General features: G+C 49.6%; 1 protein-coding gene and 1 long non-coding RNA gene across 7 annotated transcripts in view; one reads left to right on the plus strand and one right to left on the minus strand.

Moving 5' to 3' along the window:
* Window positions 1–6,109: 6,109 nt before the first annotated feature.
* The window catches only part of Cldn14 (claudin 14), a 78,833-nt gene continuing 65,698 nt past the window's right edge, over window positions 6,110–19,244 (minus strand). For all 6 annotated transcript variants that reach the window (XM_063224483.1, XM_023562500.2, XM_063224482.1 and 3 more), the window contains one exon: window positions 6,110–7,389. In XM_063224483.1, coding sequence (XP_063080553.1) covers window positions 6,582–7,301 — 720 coding nt within the window. In that variant the 5' untranslated portion in view covers window positions 7,302–7,389 and the 3' untranslated portion in view covers window positions 6,110–6,581. The remainder of the gene's footprint in view (window positions 7,390–19,244) is intronic.
* LOC134470424 (uncharacterized) lies at window positions 13,192–18,727 on the plus strand. The gene is made up of 3 exons (XR_010039273.1): window positions 13,192–13,522; window positions 17,453–17,741; window positions 18,437–18,727. It is a non-coding gene; the product is annotated as an uncharacterized LOC134470424 (long non-coding RNA).

Consider the following 19,244-nt stretch of genomic DNA (forward strand, 5'->3'; position numbering starts at 1 on the left):
ACACCCTCCCCCACTCTCTACATTTCTTGTTTCCATCCCTTTTACAAAACAGATCTGTCTCCCTGTTTCTGAGGAGCTCTTATTTTGCTCTTTAATTTTTTATTTTTTCTGGTACCAGAAATTGAACTCATGACCTTTTGCTTACCAGGCAGGCACTGTGCTAAATTCTGAGCTAAATTTCCAGCCCTGCTCTGTAATTTATTTAGATTTTGTGTTTGTCATTTTAAAAAATGGTCAGGCTAGTTTGCAGTTTTTATTCTTTGCTTTTCAAACAGAAATGAATCTTGAATTTATCATCAGCTTTTCCAGCTTTCCTCATCTCTTCTTTCAGTCTTGTATTAATTTTTCTAAATTACTCCCCCTGGAGTGGTTGATTAGTTTTTGCATTCCATGCAGTGCTTAAGGATACGATTATTACGTGCCCTCCCCTGTGGGGTTTTGATATATAATACCCTCATTATTGTAATTTCCTAGATAGGCTGCAGTTGTAGTTTGATTTCCTCTTTAAAACAAGGAAAAATAAGATTTTAAAAATATTTCCGATAGGTTGAGTATTAATTTTTTTACTTTGACTTTATTAATTTTAGTTTTATTACTGGTTGAGAATGTGGTTATATTTCATGTCTTAGAACTTATTGAGGCTTTCTTTGTGACCTAATATAGCATACAATTGTGCAAGTTTTCTATTTCTTTTAAAAAGACAGTGCACTCTTTTCTCTCTGTGCAGAATGCAGAGCTACACACGTGTGTGCCAGCTCAGTCTTGTTCATCCCATAACCCAAGCCCTCGGCGTCTGCTTGTTTATTTTCTTACTTGGTGATAAACGCGGAAGAAGTGAGTTAAAGCATCTGTTGGTGTTTCTGTCATTTCCCCTTGTTTCATTGTGATCATACAGTTTATCACGGTAAGTGACCCTTTTGTATCACTTGGAGAGTATTCCTTGAATTCTGCTTGCTTTCACAGGAATAATATATACTTCTACTTTTTAAAAACTTAGGGATCATCACCTTACCTATCATTTTGCTCAGAAGTTGACATTCGGGTTTTCTGAGTCACATTTGTTTACCACATCAGCACATACTTAGATTTTGCCTCTTCGATCCAATCTGAGAATTTTTACCTTTTATTAATTTTGTGATTGTATTCAGTATCTTCCCAAAAGAATTAAAAATATCACACCACAGCGATATATGTGCACCCATGTTTATAACAGCACAGTTTGTAATAGCCTCTGTCCAGAGGTAAAGGCGTGTATGCCTATTTGCCTTTTCTTCTTCTTTTCCTCCTCCTCCTCCTCCGCCTCCTCCTCCGCCTTCTTTCTTCTTCTTCTTTGTTTGGGTTTTTCAGATAGGTCCCACTATGTAGTCCCAGGCTGGCCTTGAACCCACGGCCTCGGAAGGTGGCAAGGACCATGGGATAATCATGCTCAGAGTGAGAGGGAGGACTTGGGGGACACCGAATGGCAATGTGCCTTTTATTGTAAGACACTCTCCTAACATCATCATCCGCTGTGGCTTTTGATCACTGCACTGATCTGTGCTGTATATCAGAGGAACCATGTGTTTCAGGGGACCGGGTGGTGGCTCCCAGTCACAGATGACTTGTTGAGCAACTGTGATGTGCAAGACCATGGGAACAGAAAAAGGAACCGGGGTAGCAAAGTTCACAAGGAGCAGGTAGAAAAAGCCAACATGGAGTGAGTTGGAAAGAAGCAAAAACACTGCCTAATGCACCTGCCTTGATCAACAGTCACAGGACGGGCATCCTCAGAGGTGCTTCCCAGGTGAGAAGCAGCATCTCAGCACCCAGAGCCCCACCTCCTGTACCCCACCACAACCAGAGCCATTGCTCCAGGTTTTGGTTGTAGTGGTTTCACCTCTGTGCCAACAGCAGTACCTCATTCTGGTGTATTGGTTGTTTTGTTTTGTTTTGAGACAGGGTCTCGCTATGTAGCCCAGGCTGGCCTCAAACTCATGGGGATCCTCCTGCCTCAGCCTCTCCAGTGCTGAGACTACAGGCCTGCACCACCACATGTGACCTCATCCTGGTTTAAATCAGAGCCAGGTTTGGTTTTTGAGAAAATAAAAGTGTGTGATGTCCTTATGCCTGGATGTTATGGAGTAGTTCATCATCCTTACGAAGATGGCTGCTGAGTTTCACAATGGAAGTACCCACGGGGTTCGGATGGGGACGGACTGGCTGCGGCTGCTCAGAGGAAGTCTGGGTGTAAGCACTGTGTGGGTGCATAGCAGGAGAGGGCTGAGAGTTGGATCTGGGTGAGGATCAAGAGCTCTCAAGTGTAGAACTGGGTCTCCCCACTCTCACCCCCTCTTCTCCAACTCATGTTCGTCAAGGTCCAGATAGGCATCTGCTTCTGAAGCCACCTGTCCAAGCCACCAGCCCAGCACCCCTGCCTTTCATCCTGGCTATTAAAGCCTCCAGTCTTGCTATTGATGATGCTGGGTGGGAATCCCATGCCTAGGATGACTGAAAAAAAATTCCAGCCCCCCTTAGAGCTGGAGGCAGCTGATTCTCCGGCCAAGTGTCCTGGTGGGTAGGGCTGGGAGCCCAGGCTGGTTAGTCATTCACCGAGGAATGGAGAAGGTGGCAAGCTTCTAAACAGAGAGCCTCAGAGGAGAAAGGAATTCACCTCTGTGTGCTGGGCTCACCTGGGGCAAAGCAGGCTGAGCCGGAGGTGACAGGAGGAAGAGGCAGGTGACCAGCCCCAGGGTCAGGCCCTCCCTGACTTATGGGGTGACCTCTACTGGCTTCTCCCAGCTGGCAATTCGGTGTTTGCAGTGCCTTCCTCCTGCCCCACACCTGAAGAAGCCAGTAGGGAGCATTTTAAGGTACGGCTCCCAAACATAGTTTCTGTGTTTTCCTCTGGAGAGTTGCTCAGTAGTTGGCTTCGTGCTTTTTGATTCAGAAATAGTTTGAAATACCCAGGACCTCAGATTACTCTCTCTCTCCCTTTGTCTTTCTCTCTCTCTTGCATATGTGTCTGTCTCTCTTCTTAGGCAAGAAAGGGGTAAAGATTTTATAGGGAGTGAGCAGCTTTAAAAAGTCCTCAAGCCAGGCGTGGTGGTGCGTGCCTATAATTCTAGCACTTTGGAGGCTGAGGCAGGAGAATCACCAAGAAGGAGAGGCCAGCCTGGACTACATAGAGCGTTCAGGGACAACCTAAACTTTAAAGTGAGACTCTGACTCAAAAAAAAAAAAAAAAAAGTCCCTGAAGTCTTAGCTAAATCTATTCAGCTCATGGTTTGCCCCTGATTGCCCTCTTTCTCTCTGCCCTTTTCCTGCAGTGACCCCACAGAACAGTGCTAGCTCTGATTTTGTCTCTGTGGGTGCTTCCAGCAGGAGGGGTGTGCATGGCTTGCCTCGGCCTGGCCTAACTCAGCAGGGCTGGTCCTGGGGACTCTGCTTGCTTTCTCCAGTCTGTGGGACACACTGGTGACAGACAGCAGTGACCAGGTCACAGTGCCTGACATGAAAGTAGGCTCCTCTGGGTGATTTCAGAGTTCTTTGACACCAAAAGGCCAAACTCTTGAAAGCCATTCCCATAGATTGCAGTTGCTATGAGTACAGGCAGTTGCTTCTCAGAGACCTCTGGAAAAGGTTATTTTTTCTCTAAGGTTCCCAAAGTGAACGAATCCAGCTTTTTGGGAGCTTCTGGGATGTGAAGACTTCAGGCCCTGGTGATCAGTGGGTAACCAAGGGGATCCCACTGGAAAAGTGGATCGGTACCCTACCCTTCCAAGTCAAGAGACCCCAAAATGCTGAGGTCCAAGAGCTCCTGAAACAGGAGGGGAGCAAACCACAGCTGATTGAGACCTGTCTGGACCACAGTCAAATTTGACTTGAGTTAGAGAAACAAAGAAACATCATTTCTTACTCCTGCAGGGGCAGCTCTAGTGGCAGCTTTCTGGAAAACATCTGAGCCTGACTCATGTTTCCTTTTTCATTCTGCAATTTGGGGTCATGCCTCCAAAAGGAGACCTTACTGTTGTCCAAACAAACTTGGTCAAGACCGCCTGGCAGGGAAGAACTAGGCAGAAGCAGAATTTACTTGATGGCAGTGAGGTACTCTGGGGACTCAAGGGACTTGTCTTGAGAGTGAAAGACAGCAAGGGAGCAGGAGGAAAACTGGGAACTGCAGTCTTTTATGCTGCTGCCTGAGGGAGAGAATCAAACTCATGTTTAGTGCAACTTCCTGTTTAGCTGGCCAGCTGCAAACCAGAACCATGATGTCACTTCCTGTGCGTCACTTCCTGTGCGTCACTTCCTGTTTCCTAAGGACAAACTGGGACCACTAGGTCCATGGTCATCTTTCATCCAGTCCAGAGCATATCCTGCATGAAGTGGTAGTTTAGAAAGCACCCATGTAGACATGAGACAGTTCACTTCATTATTTGGACTTAATCTGGACATAAATATTAGATTGCTGGTCAACTCCCTGTTCCAAATGTATGTGAGCCCTGCTGGCTGGTCTGATTTCAAATCCTGGGTCTTCTACTCAATTGCTCTGTGATTCTGGGCAATTGAATTTAATCTGTGTGCTTGCTAACATGTGAGAATTTCTGGGTTCAATCTCCAGTACTGAAAAAAACACAATTCTTTCATCAAAGTCTCACTTATCTTAGTGACCAAAGCAGCAAATGAAAAGTATTTCTGACACATAGTGAATGCCCAGTAACTTGTGACCATATGGCTAGTCCTCTTCCTGAGCAGAAGGGATAGATGTCTTTTATTTACTAGTGACAGAATTCAGAGAAAGGTTCCAAGGAAAGTTATTTTTCTTTCCTGTTCTATTAATTAGAATGTTTTCACAAAACTCGTACTGGGTTGTGACTGTCAGGTAAAGGCTGAGAGAAAATCATTCTGTCTGCAGATTTTCTCTTGTATTGATTCAGATTTATTCATTTTTTAAATAATGAATAAATGCAAGTAGATTAAAATTGCTTGTTTTGTCATAAGCAAATGATGACTTCTCTGATTTCAATGCCAGTCTCAGTGGCCTCTCTGTGATCAGGTTAAGACCACAGTGTGGATCACCCACTCTTCCTGCAGGTGTCACCTGCTATGTGGGGCCTTGAGGTCACACGAAATGGAGAAGAAATATGTAAGCATGCCTGCTCCTTCCACTTCCGCTGCTCAGTGCTGCTAGCATCCTGGAGAGATTTCTGGGACGGTGCAGTTTATCTGGCATGAATGGTGAGGCCCATGGGAACTGGAAGGGGTGGCTCAGCCTGGGTACACTCCTGGTTTCTTATCCCCGTGTGGAGGACTGCTGACCTGGGGGACCCCCACCCCTGAGTTGGGAGGAAGCCTCAGGCCTGCGGCTTCCAGGCTCTGACTGCAGTGTGTGGGCCTCTCCCGCCAGTATTGTTCTCAGGCCTCCAGGACCTTGTTTGGGAACCTCCCTGTCCTCCCGCACACGGCTGTGGCCACACTCAGGCCCGGGCTTCCGGAGTAGGGTGTTTCACTGCGTACACAGAGCCTGAGCAGGGAGCAGAAGCTGAGCAGGGGCCACTGGAGAGGCCACAGGAGCAGGTCAAGGCCCTGGGCTCTGTGCGTGTGTAGCCATTTACAGCAGTTCTCCTGGTCCTCCCAGCAGCTGCTCCCTTCTCACTGCTCTCATGACAATGGAGAACTGGCCACCCTGGGAAAAGAAGCCATTGAAGTCCTGCTGGGGCCTGGGGACAAGCAGATCTCCATACTGGGCTTTTGCCGATGCCTGGAACACCAAGCTACCCGGTGTGCTGTGCTTGGTTTCTCCTTCTCACTCCTGCTTTCTTAACAGGGAGCCTTCAGTTCTCACTAACTAGATAAGAGGAGATAACACTGTCCTTATTTTGTGGTTTATGTCACTTGTCTTTTTTCCAAAGAAAGCCCCTGCCTCCTGCCCTGCCTCTGAGTTACAGCAGAGGTGGTGGTCTGTGGGGAAGCTCCAGCAGCTGTGGGATGAGTGTTAGCCCGGCTGATTTTCCCATCATGCACCCTGCCTGGATGTGGCTCGCAGCCTCTGGTCAGCCTGGCTGCAGGGCCTCTAGGCTGGGCCTGCGATTCCCATTGCAGAAGAGTCCAGAAACGGAAACTACTGCTGCCCTTCCATAAACAACCACGTCCAAAATGTTTATTCCTGTGTCACAAACAAACCCCCCTGACCAAAATGCTGAGTCTCACCTTTTATGACACTCTTATTAAATCACCCACATCGGCTGGGGATGTAGCTCAGCAGCACAGCACCTGCCTGGCAAGTGCGAGGTCCTGAGTTCAAGTTCCGGTACCAAAAACAAAACAAAACAAAAAACACCAAAAAAAAAAAAAATCACCCACATAAATACATATAATAAATACAAAAACAGCAAAGATATTTTTAAAAGTCTTTGGTATACAGAGCTTCAGCGCCTTCTAATTCCCCATGACTCCCCATCCTTCCCTATGTTGCAAGCGCCTGTGGCCCTGGTGTTCCCGTTATTTCCTTGGGTACAAAAACAGGGCGGAAGTAAACCTGATGCTGGAACCCTGGTCAGTCAGCAGCCACGCAGGGACCCAGCGGCAGGGCCAGGCGGGGAGACTCACACGTAGTCGTTCAGCCTGTACCCACTGTGGGAAGCCGAGGTCACCGAGGGGGCCCGGTTGTCCTTGTAGGCGGTGGGCGGCCGGTACGCAGGCGCAGCGGGTGCTGTGGTGGTGGCTGGCCTAGGCTGGGCCTGGTAGGGTCCATAGGGGGCTTCGTCCTGGCAGGACAGGCACAGGAGCGTCCCCCCAATGAGCGACAGGGACGAGGAGATAAAGCCGAGGTACAGGGCCTGGCCGATCTCGAACTTCATGCCGCTGGGCAGCAGCGGGTTGTAAAAGTTCTGCACCACGTCGTTGGTGACCCAGGAGACGGCCACCATGCACAGGAGCCCGGCCAGCAAGAAGAGCGCGCCCCCGAGCACGGCGAAGGTGGTCTTGGCCGGCGTGCCCTTGGCGCAGCGCGTGCACTTCATGCCCACCACGGCGGAGGCGCAGGCCAGGCCGGACAGCAGGCAGGAGATGACCATGAGCGCGCGGGCCGCCTGCAGGTCTCGGGGCAGCGCCAGCAGTGAGCGGTAGATCTGGCACTGGTAGATGCCCGTGCTGTGCCACACACATTCCATCCAGAGGCCCTTCAGGTAGGACACGGCCGTGAGGATGTTGGTGCCCACGTGTGCTGTCCTGCGCCAGTGCGGCAGCAGCGTCGTGATCAGGGTGCCCACCATGCCCAGGAAGCTGAGCACGAAGCCCAGCAGCTGGACGGCCGTGCTGGCCATGGCCACCGGCACCCGCCTAGCCCGGCCAGCGGCAGGCAGCGCGCTGCCACCTGGGGATCACGCTGCTCCTCGGGTACCGGCGGGAGTCCTAATGAAGCCGAGGGAGGCCGGGGAGGGAGAGAAGGGGAAACGGGTTAAACATTATCTCGGTGCTTTTATTTCTGTCCCGAAACTGAAGTTTCCTTAGGCGGTTGGTGAGAGCAGAGCGTTCACACAGTCTGCAAAATCATTTCTCAGTGCTCATTGGGGAGAAGAATTAACTGCGGCTCTTGGATCGGAGTGGAGGAGGGGACCCAGGCTGGGGGGGGGGCGGGGGCTCGGAAGAGAACACCCAGACCCCAGGTTCTGGTCCTCAGATCCTGCCTTCAGGAAGTTCTACCTTACAGCTACCCTAGGGTAAGCTTCTGCTGTGAACCCATTTGGTCAGGAGCTGCTGTTAACTGAGGGGTGTTATTCACCCCGACTTGGCTGGACAGTCTGAGGGGGACTGCTAGGTACCATTAGAAAATGGCTTGGGCTGCCCTTCCGATGAAGGAGGCCAGAAGTGATTTACAAAGGGGGTTCCTTTCCCACAAGGAGAGTGGGGAGAGGAGGTTCAGACACTGCTTACAGTGGAGCGCTGGGTAGATGTGATGTAGAGCTATGCATAAGGTCAGTGTGGTCAAGGCCACCAGCTCCCTGGCTGCCCCCAGCACCTACCCCCCTCCCCCCATTGCCTAGGTTAGGGCTGAATTTGTGATCCTCCTGCCTCAGCCTTTGGGGTGCTAGGATTATGGGTGTGCACCACCAAGCTCAAACTCAGAGGTTTTGGAAAAGTAATCGAAAGCAGAGCAGAATGTGGACCGGCTCCTGAGGACAAGGGCTTAGCCCCTGCTGTGCAGTGCCTGGTGTCTCCCCGATGTTCAGGAACTACTGGAAGGAAGAAAGGAAGGAATCAAAGGAAGAAGGAAAGAGAGGCAGGGTTTCCCATGTCACTTCAGGTGCTGGTTGCTCCAAGTTCCAGGTTCTCTCTACACAGGTGGCACACTGGATTTGCCTGTGCACTTTGTGGTGACATTGGCTTTTCTCAGGCCCTGCATGATGTTTTTCTTCCCTTCACTTAGCAAATATCCCCTCTGCCCAGGGCCAGGGCCTGGGGCTGGACATCCTGTGGTCACTGTCATGGTGGAGTTGGAACCCACCAAGGCCAAGGTGGCTGCTTGGGTCTGGGCAAGGTGAACTGCTGTGGGTGGAGCCACGCTGTACCCCGAGCACAGTGAGAACAGTGACAACATTACCCACTTACTCCCGACCCCCTGAGGCTGCAGTGACTGTCACCAGCACCCCCTCTTTGCACCAAGGAAGCTGGGGTGTGCAGGGGCCGAACGTTGTACACCTGACCTAGCTGGTACAGCCCTTGGCTTCTTTCCTCCCATCTCAAAGGGCTCATCTCCTTCCCTGGCTTCTCCCTGTGTCTGTGCTTTCCAGGTGCCATGGGGGGAACAGCTCAGGCCCTTCAACCACACTGTCCTGATTTGGAGCCAGAGGCTATGGACTGAACCTCCAAGAACTGTGAGCCAAAATAGACCTCTCTTCCTTTAAACTGTGGGTGCTGGGTATTGTGTCAGCCATGAGAAAGTGACAAAGAAAGGGAGACCCAGGGATAGCGTCTGGGGTGTTGATTCATTTCTCCGAAATGTCCCAGAACCATGGCTTAGCCAGCTAGGGTGACCACCTGGGTCGTGCAAGGTGAGACTTTCCTGAGACACTGGAGCCATCCTCCTCTCCCAGGGGCAGAAGACCTCTGAGCCGCCTTCCTGCCCCACCCGGAAGCCACCTGCAGCCTGGTAGTATCATTAAGGGCACCAATCCTGAAGAACAAGCAGGAAAGCAGAGCCCGCTTGACCCTGTTAAGTCAGACAAGTAGAGGGCCTTCACCGAGTCTCGGTATTTATGGAGAGCAAAGAAATCCAATTTTAGAAGCCATTAGACTGCTATTTTTAAACTTGCACCCTAAGGATTTTTTAATTTAAGCAGCGAGTGTTAACGAGCGCTCACCTCCACACTCTTCTCCTCCCTGCTCCCGTGAGCAGCAGGTAATAACCGCCTGCCACTGCTCCGGGCCACTCCATGGAAAAAGCACTTGGACTGCTGAAGGCATCTCCCTAAAAACCACATAAAACTCCTGGATGAGCCCGGACTCCTAGGATCGGGTGCGGGCTGAACTGGCCTGGCTAGCGGAATTCGGGTCCAAAATGAGCAGATTTCCAAGCACAGGATGCACTGGCGGAGTGGAGCTGAGCCGCCCAGGGTGGAGGGCTGTGCTGCTCCTGCCTTTGGATGCACAGCCTCCCAAAGCGCACTCCTGGGTGGGTGGTGGGCAGCTCCAGGGCGGGTGGGAGCAGGAGTCAGGGCAGCTTTCCTGGGGCAGTGAGCACTTCTTGGAGTGTCGCATTCACAGTGTCTGGTGTGGAGGACAGGCTGCAAGAAGGTGTCTGAGGGAAGCCTAGAGACTAAGATTTCTCCTGGCTAGTAATATGCAAATAAGCACTGTGGTTTTTCTCAGGAAAAGTCCTGTGAGGCACTTTTTATACTCCTCTGACTGGAGCTAGGTGTAGGGGTGCACGCCTGTAATGCCAACCCTCAGGAGGCTAAGGCAGGAGGATTGCTGTGAGTTTGAGGCCACCTTGGACTACCAAATGAGTTCAAGGTCAGCTTGAATTATGCAGCAAGCCTTTATCCCCAAAAATAAAACAAAACAAAACCAGAACAACTATCTGACTAGGGTACCTCCCACCTCTTTTTCTAAACAGCAATTTAAAGGGAAATCACTCTGGCAAAATCACTTGGACTTTAGTTCCTTAAAATGTCCTGGTGGCAATAGTGAGAAAGGATTGATTTTGAAAAAGATCATTTGATTTTTGAGAGGATAAATGCGCAGGATAAAGGAGGCTCAGCCCTAAAACTCTGGGCTGGGAAGCCCCGTGAAAACCTGAGCAGCTGAGAAAAGCCCCCCCCCCCCCCAATTCCCTTACACCGGGTCTGGTTTTATGAGTGCTGGCTCTAAGGGGTGAGGGTTTTTTTCCATATAGACTTTTACACAGTCTCCTTCCTCTGCAGTCTGTGAGCTACATTTTGTTTTAAAGGCCAGCATGGGGGAAATGCAGGACACACAGCAGGCAGGGGCTTTTCTCATTTTGTTTGGCAGCCAGCCTGCCTGGACCCTGGTTGCGTCGATTCCGCAGCTCTGTCTCCATATTAAGTATCATTTCCACAGGAGTGGCTGTCGGGGACGGTGACCAGGACATGGACGGAGTGCCGCATCCCAGGTCCAAGCACTCGAGGCTTCCTGGGTGTTTTCTACCTGTGCCGTGAAGGTGTGTCAGCCCCACCAGGAGGAGCGCGGGATGCGCAGGATGCTGCCCCCTGGCTCCAGCCGGTGCTGTTATCTGGTGAAGAGCTGGGCGATTTGGGCACCGTGGCTCCTCTCTGATCTGGGCTGCCAGGTAGCTGGGGAGGATAGGGAGGGGGGACGGGGCAGGAGCTGTCCACCTACTGCTGGCCCCCAAATGTCCTGACCTGATGGCGGATCCATGGATAGCAATGGCTTTAAACTGGATTTCCCTCTGTAATTGTGCTGGAGAGAAGCTAAGAGCTACATGCAAATAACCACTCTTGGCCCTTGAAAATGCAGAGTTGCTTGACTTTGACATTCGACAATTTAAGAAAACTTCTGGTGAACAGCTGTAGCCCTCTTTGTTACCCCTTTGTTAGTGTTTAGATATTTCACAGGGGCTTCATAAACTCAAGGGAGGTCTCGCCTTACCCACATGAGATCAATGAACAAAACTAGCCAACAACACAAAGCAAAATGCCTTTTATGCTGGGCATGAAGAAGAAACTTTGTGTACCATTTCCCAATGACAAGCTGAGTGAACTTTTTCTAGAAGATTATGTATACTCTGAAGATTCCATTTCAGCATCTCTTCTTACACAAATATAGGTGAATAAGGAGACAGTGGTCAAGTCATACATTCAAAAACTATTTTAAATCATATTCACTTAAAATGGACAGTTGTGTGGGGTTTTTGGCTCTAAAAATGAAGTTTCCTTCGTGACTATTGCAAACTTTTGGTAACTTTCCTTGGACTCCTTTTGGGACTGGCAGGCATCTGTATTTTAAATTTATGAGTTCTTTCTATGCAGTGCACAGAGCATTTTCACATAGCTTTTCCGTGAGAAGCAGAGTTGGGATAATTACGCAACTAGAGTTTACTGGATCATGATAGATGATACAGGATATTGTTATTTGGGAAAGCTACCATGAAATACCTTCCCTGAAATCCTAGAGAAATGACAGATTCTTAGATTGATTCCACCCGTTTCTTCTTTGAGATGAATAAAGAAAAATCTATTTTTCATACTACAGACTGGGGTTGGAAAAAAGAGTATGTTAATACAAGTGCAATCTCCGCATGGTTAAAGACCTGTAAAAGGACATTTCCAGCTCCATTTCCCCTTCCAGTAAGATGGAAGGGGATTGATTTACCTAAAACTACAAGGTCACCATTACCACAAACACTCTTAACCCTTTCCTGGAGGCATTATCTCTGATCTCAAGTCACCAAGTTTTCATTAGAATTCTTTAAAAATGCAATGGACCGACATTTTAAGATGAAATGACTGAATTTCATTTACTAAAACACATCATGCACTTTCAGAGCTGTTTCCTCTGAAAGACGGTCATGTTGATTTGCTATGTTGTTTTTCATTTTTTGGTGCTTTTCAGTTTTTTAAAGATGACTTAAAACCCACTGTGAAAGAAGAAAAGACCTAGAGATTTAAAAACAAAAAACAGAACAAAAAAACCCTTCACCGGTGGACATAAAGCTATTTTCTAGAAGTCCTAAATAATTCATAGGCGACTAACAGTTAAAGTGCTTTGCAGGAATGCCCTATGTAAAGGATGCTATGGGTTGAATGTATCCCCCTAAAGAGAAATACCGAGGTCCTGACCCTCGCTGTTACAAACAGCCAAGTTAGAAATATTATAGGCAGTGAGACAGACACCTCCTGCTTTGGGACAGGCCTTAAGACAAAGGACCAAACGCATCTACATTCTAAGGACTGATATTCTAATTAGTTCTCTGTCACCCAGGAGTCACTGTCCCATCCCCTTAGGGGAAAGGTCACAGCTCCAAGAATGCCTGCTTCCTACATGACTTGCATTCCCATTTTTCCCTAATGTAATCAATTTTACCTGAACTATTAATCTTATTATAGGCTAACTATAGTTATGTCCCACCTTATGCCCATCTGCCTTGTGAGTTCCTAGGCCCCCCCCCCAACCCATGGTTTTACTCTGTAAAAGTCCCTGGAAAAGACAGTCTTGGGTAACCCACTGGGAACCTCCTATTGTCTTCTCTTCAGACAGAAGCTTTCTTTTGCTCAATAAATGTATTTTGCTCTTCACCTCCGTTGTTGTTCGTAAAATTCATTCTTTGGTTTTAGAGACCACAAACTCGTGGACATAGTAGGTTGGGCGTTTCATTCCCCTATATCATTCCTACCTCAGGGCGGGACTTGTTTTGGAAATAGAGCCGTTGCCAATATGGTTAATTATGATGAGGTCATGCTGGAATAGGCTGGACCCCCAAACTAATAAAACTGGTGTGTTTATAAGAAGATGACGCGTGAAGACAGAGAAAGAGGGAGGTCATGTGAGGACAGAGGCAAAGATCACAGTGATCCATCTATAAACCAAGGAACACCAACAGTGCCGGCAATCTTCTGGAGCCTGGGAAAGCTCTGGACAGATCCTCCTGCTCAGCCCTCAGGGGCCGAACCTGCTGACACCTTGACTTTAGATTTCTAGTCCCCAGAGTCCTAAGAGAATAAGTCTGCATTGTTAAACCAGATTGTGGTCCTTTGTTACAGCAGTCTTAGCCAATTCCTACAGCAGGCTAGCTGCAAGGCATCATGGGAAGATATAGACAAGCCGCTCAAGTCCTAATATAGCAAGTGAGTCTCCTAGAATAGGCATAGAGCATGATCTGGCAGCTTCCCATCTGCCGCTGAAAAAAGCTAAACGCAACAAAAAACAAAACAAAGGCAGGGGCTATCTTGGTGCTCAAGGAGAAGAATCTGGAAGACCTTCCCTCGACATTCACGAGCAAACATTGCTTCCAGTAAGTGGCTCACCCCCTGATCAAGTGACTCAGCTTCTCCGATTGCAGTCTCAGGTATCTGAATTCACTTAACCTACAAAGGGTTTGGGGGCTTAGCTGTCCAGTTTGTGCAGTTGGCTGGGCTTCACTTGCATTGGAGGCTGACCTTTTCGGCTCCATGTCTGGTTTTCTTAAATCAACATGTGTTGGTTTCATAGACTATAAAAACCCAAACTTGGGGTACAGGCCAGGTTTGGATAAGGTGACTCAGAAATCTGCCCAAGCTTTACTTTGGAAATCCAACAGCACTCAGCAGGGCCTCCCTTTAGTTAGGGCTCACAGCAAAATACAGAACAAAATAGCCTAGGACATTGTCACAGCTGAGCCTGAACCCTCCATGAATACATAGCTGTTCTGTGAAATCTGTGAGCCTCTGAAAATTATTTATTTGAGCACTGACCTGGAATATATTTTGCCGTGGTTTAAATATTGTGTCAAATGAAACGTAAGTCTAAGATTTACTAATGCTAAATAAAGTACTTTAAATGATGGTTGCACCTCATGAAAGAGTTTTGGCCCAGACAGGACACTGTAGCGGGAACCAAGGAGCTCCATCTTCCCCACCCCTAGGAATTTACCTATGGCGCCAAAAGAGACCAATGGGCTACCTGTGCATCCCTAATGCCCCTTAGGTTCCACCCCAAACCTAGGCTACTTATATGCCCCCACGCCACGTGTCCACCAGAGAGAAAGCCAAACTCCAGTGGTGGTGGTGGTGGTGGGGGGGAGTCTTTTTGTTTTCTCTCTCCGCGTTCTCAGAATAAAGGCCTCTTTTGTTTTATACTTCTCATCTTTTGGACACACAATATAATCTTATCACCTCATTTTCTATAAACTCAGATTCTAAGCCCAGGGGGCTCAAGCACTCTTAGTATTAGTAAAAGTAGAAGCCACCTTAGCCAAATTTACCAAGTGCTCATGATACTGGCATTTATTTCATTCTTAAATCTATAATAAAGCATATTGTCTGCATTCAGGACAGAAAAAATGGAGACTTAGAGAGAGGTTAAGTAACTTGTCCAAGTGCACCTGCACTTGATTTAGAGACCAAACGGGGCCACGCGACCACTCCGGGGACGCTGGAAGACTCGGTTAGGGTCTCAGGGACAAAGTCGGGTGCAGACTAGTGTGATCTCCAGATACATTTGAAGGGCTAGCTGTGGGGAGGGAAAGGTGGCCACATTCACTGTCCTGGCTTGAAGAAAGAAACTGCCATGTTGGGGCTGGGGATTTAGCTCAGCGGCATGAGCGCCTGCTTTGTAAGCAGGCAGTCATGAGTTCGATCCCTGGTACCGATAAAAATGAAAAAGACAAAAAAAAAAAAAGAAACTGCCATGTCTTGAGATGGTGAAGACACCAGGAGATGGAAAGACCTGGTCTGAGGCTGCCACGCTTAATTGCACGTGTGGGTTTACCTGGGCTATGAGGTGCCCAGATATTTGGTCAAGCATTGTTCCTTGTGTCTTTGTGCTGGTGTCTGAAATACAGTTAGTGGTCAGCAGACTTTGAGTGAAGCACATGGCGGTTGGTGACAGGGCTCTCAGCCAGTCAGTTGAAGGCCTGCATGGAACAAAAAGACTGGTGTCTTAGCTTGGGCAGCTATAATGAAGTACGCCAGATATGGTGGCTTGATGACATAAATTGATTTTGTCACAGTCTGGAAAGTCCAAGGTAAAGACCCTTAGTTTTCAATGACCTCTTTTTTGTAGACACAGAGAGAGAGAAAGGCAGAGAGAGAGGGAGAGAAAAAGAGACAGAGACAGAGAGGGACAGAGAGAAAGAGATCTTTCATCTTATAAGGTCACTAATCCCATCACAGGACCCATTTCCCTGAGCTGGTCCAACCCTAATTACCTCCCAAAGATTACTGCTCCAAATGCTATCATATTGGGGGGACAGGGAGGGTTTTACCAGGCATTTTCGGGGGGGGGGGTGACATACAAGATTTCTTGAATGTTGCAAACATGTGAGTTCCTCCCCTTCTGTCCCTCCTGACTATAGCAGTCCAGAGCTGCAAAATGCTCTCCTAGGCCTTGGGGTTGCTGTCCATCCTGGAGATTTTGGGCTTGTTCTTCTCTGTAATCACACGAGCCAGTGCCTTAAGGCAAAGCTCTTCCTCTTTCCGCTTGCACAGCGCATTGGTTCTGGAAAGCCCTGAGCGATACGGGGGAGAGGGCAGGAGAGAGGCCTTTTGCTTTGGCTGTGTTGCGTCTGAGATGCCTGTGACTGCAGAGGTCGGGGAGACTATGCTTAGGTGCTTATGCGCAGGGTTCGAGGAGGCAACAGAACTGCAGAAGTCTGTGTGGGACTCATTGGCAAGTGGGGGGGATTGAAGGCTGTGAGGTTGGATGAGGCCCCAAGAGAGCCAGTGTGGCCTGGAAGGAGCAGGCGCCTGCAGGCGGATTCCAGCAGATGGTGGGGAGGAGGTGGTCTGAGCAGAGGTGTCTCCCAGGGCAGGGCGGGGTGAGGACAGAGTTCCATGCTGGGGACAGAGGTCCACTGTGTCCAGCCGGAGAATCGATGATCAGGTAATCTGAGCCCACAGAGAGGCGATCATCGGAAGCAGTGACTTGGAAGGAAGCTGGACACCGCTTGAAGGAAGCTAGGTACAGTTTGGCTGGAGTGACAGAGGGGGTCCCAGAGGGCCTAGGGATGCAGGGGCAGTGGAGAAAGAGCCCAGGGAATTCCCTCAGGGCCTCAGAGCCAAGATGGGAGCGGAGTGGGCCCTGGGGGGGGGGTGTGGGGGAGGAAGGGGAAGAGAAGGCTGTGGGGGAGGGAGGAGAGGGTAATTAGGAGTCCCCCATGAGTTGCTCGGGGACTTTGCCCCCCTGTTGTTGGATCCTTGTGCCAGCAGAAGAGAAACAGGGCTAAAAGAGGGACGGCCCAGAGGTGGGCATGCAGGTCTGTTAGAGAAAACCTTGATGCTAACTTGGCATAAGTGTTTGTCCTGCCCTGTAGGTCTCTTATCTCCAGAACAGTGAAAGAGCACCTTGTCTCAGCTGGGTGTACTGCCACCAATTGCAGCTCTGGTACCCTGGGAGGCTGAGACAGGGAGACAGCAAGTTCAAGCCCAGCCGAGCAATCTGATGACTTAGAGGGACCCTGTCTCAAAAGATAAGAGTGTTAGAGATCTAAGATCCAGTAAGGAGAGCAGTGTGGGGAGATCCCTGGGGTGGGGGAGCTGGTGATGGTGATCCTGCGTTATGTGCAGTGTGGGTGCCCTTAAGTTCAGGGTCCCCGGCTCAGGTGTGAGCCTGCGGACGGCAAAGGCCCAGTGGGCAGCTGGCACTTGGGTTTCTAGCTTAGGCCTCAGCCACACCCATGCTGGGGAAGTGGGTGTGTCTGTGGCTACCAAGTGCCAGGGGTCCCCTCTCTGAGCAGCTTCCAGAACCAGAAGGACACAGTGCAAATGGAAACGCAGGGCCATGCTCGGAATTATGAAGAAATTCAGGTGCCGGCCTCGGCCCACAGCCCAGTGCAGAGGGCAGGGCACTTTGGTGCGGGCTCCTGGTGACCGAGGGGGCGCACCCTGAAGCTGGGCCTGCTGGCAGTGGCCACCTGTGTGGACCAGACCCTGGGATTTTCCTCTCTTAATGGATCAGGGTGTAGAGTTAGGATGTCGAGAGGAACAGGAGACACTCCTGCAGTGTTCTGTAGAGCAGAGAACATGGTTTCGTGAGTTTATTTTTGCTTCCTTTAAGTGTGGCCAGAGGCTTCTGTGAGGAGCCACCAAGGAACAAAGCCCTTGCTGCTCTCTGGTGCCAAGGAGTGGCCGCCAGGGCAAACAGAGCTGGTGTGTGGCTTTCATTTCTCCCTGTGGACAAGAGGTGCGGGGTGCGAGGGAGGCCAGCTCTGCACCCCAAAGGGCGCTCTCTTCAAGGGGCCTCAGGCCTTGAGCAGTGAGATAAGTGGGGGTCTTGTCTTCTCTCTTCCTTCCTTCTACAGCGTCATCCAACGGGGACAGATATGGAGGCCTGCTGGGCCCCAGCCCTGCTTGGCTCCCCCGAGAATGAGTGGCCTGCAGTGGAAAATTTCCTGTGTGGTGTTGCTGTTGGCTGCCCTGGAGGAGTCAGGGGCCTGGCATCGACCCACCCCACAAACTCTGTGCAGACTTGAGGCTTGAGGAACGGGCCCACAGATCGACAGGAAGAGGAAAGTCTGAGTTGAAAGGCACCAAGAATCACTCCTGGGCTGGCTGGCTGAAGGCTGCATCTTCAGAAGACACTGGAGCAGGGTGAGAAAACAGACTTCTTTTTTTGAGACAAAGTCTCGCTATGTAGTTCAGGTTGGCCTTGAACTCATTATGTAATGCTGAGTGACCTCAAACCCATGGAGATTCTCCTGCCTCAGCCTCCTGAGGCTGGCAGTACAGGCATGCACCACCCTAGCCAGCTAAGATCTTTAGCCGATATAAGCTAGAAAATGTTTTTGTTTTTCTGTTGTGGAACAGGCGATTAACCCTGGCGCCTTATGTGTGTCAGACTAAGCTACAGCAGCATCTCCAAGATGACTTTAAAAAAACAAAGTGGACACATTCAATTACTGATCTTTAGCTTAGATAAAAATGAATGGGGAGAGCAGGAAATATTTATTAGTCATTTCAATGAGAAAGAATCTGTGTTTCTTCCTTGGTGTAGATTTCTCCATGAATGCCCTAAGAAACATCCACTCTGCTAGGCATGGTGTTGGGTGCCTGTGACCCCAGCACTCTGGGAGGCTGAGACAGGAGAATCATAAGCACCAGCCCAGCCTGGGCAACTGTAATGGTTGATTGATTGTGTCAGTTTGAGCAGTTTAGTTTAGAGAAGCTGAACTAAATTGGCTCAGCAATTCTGTACCCTAGGGTGTGGAAGACCCACCCTAGGGCAGCTCCTTGCAGGGCTAGTATAAAGGGGAAATGATGAAGGACAGATTGCTTCTGCTCTTCAGAGAAGGAGCTCCAGTCTCTGCCTTCAGCTTGAACATCATCACCTGGCTTCCGGTGCAGACTCTTCAGCTTCTGGTGCAGACCTATCGGCCTCCAGATACCCACTATCACGGAACCCTGCAGTGAGCTCCAGACCATGGATTGAACTCTTCTCAGTGTGCAGACATCCTCTACTCGCTTCCTCATCGATCCTGTGGCTGATGATTGCGAGCCGATCTTGCAACTCCTTATACGTTTGTACACCTTGTGTTATATCTATCTGTCTCTCTAGTAAACTCTGATACAGCCAGCTAGAGTGAGACCCTGTCTCAAAATTTAAAAAAAAAAAAAAAAAAAGAAAGAAAGAAGAAAAGAAAAGGGCTGGAGATGCACTTGAGTGTAAAGGCCGGCGTGTGTTTGTGTGTGTGAGAGCCTGTTGTACCAATGGGCACGGTTATGAGCTGGGTGGATCAGGACTGAGGCTGGTGCCCAGCGCAGCCTGCTGAGCAGGGCAGTTGCCCTCCTGTGTGGCTCACAGAATGTGAGCCCCTTCCCAGAGCGGAGTAGGAGGTGCTAAACTATGGATTGGGATTGCGCAGACCCTGAAAGCCACCAGATGAGGACGCGGGCACACACAGGGTTACTGTCCTCACCAGTGACTCAGGTCCCTGAAGTAAGAACAAATGCCCTGGGCAGAATGAAGGCGCTTGGCGCTGGGGGTTGTGGTGCTTTGGCCCTGAGGCTGGGCCAGTGCCCTGGTTTCCGGACTTCAGAACTCAGTCCAGTGCTTTACAGGATTTTGGGTTTGAAAACCGTGGGCATCAAACCCCT

The sequence above is a fragment of the Cavia porcellus genome, unplaced genomic scaffold (assembly GCF_034190915.1).
Source record: "Cavia porcellus strain 051 isolate PalLab524CR breed Dunkin Hartley unplaced genomic scaffold, mCavPor4.1 scaffold_15, whole genome shotgun sequence".
NCBI lineage: Eukaryota > Metazoa > Chordata > Mammalia > Rodentia > Caviidae > Cavia > Cavia porcellus.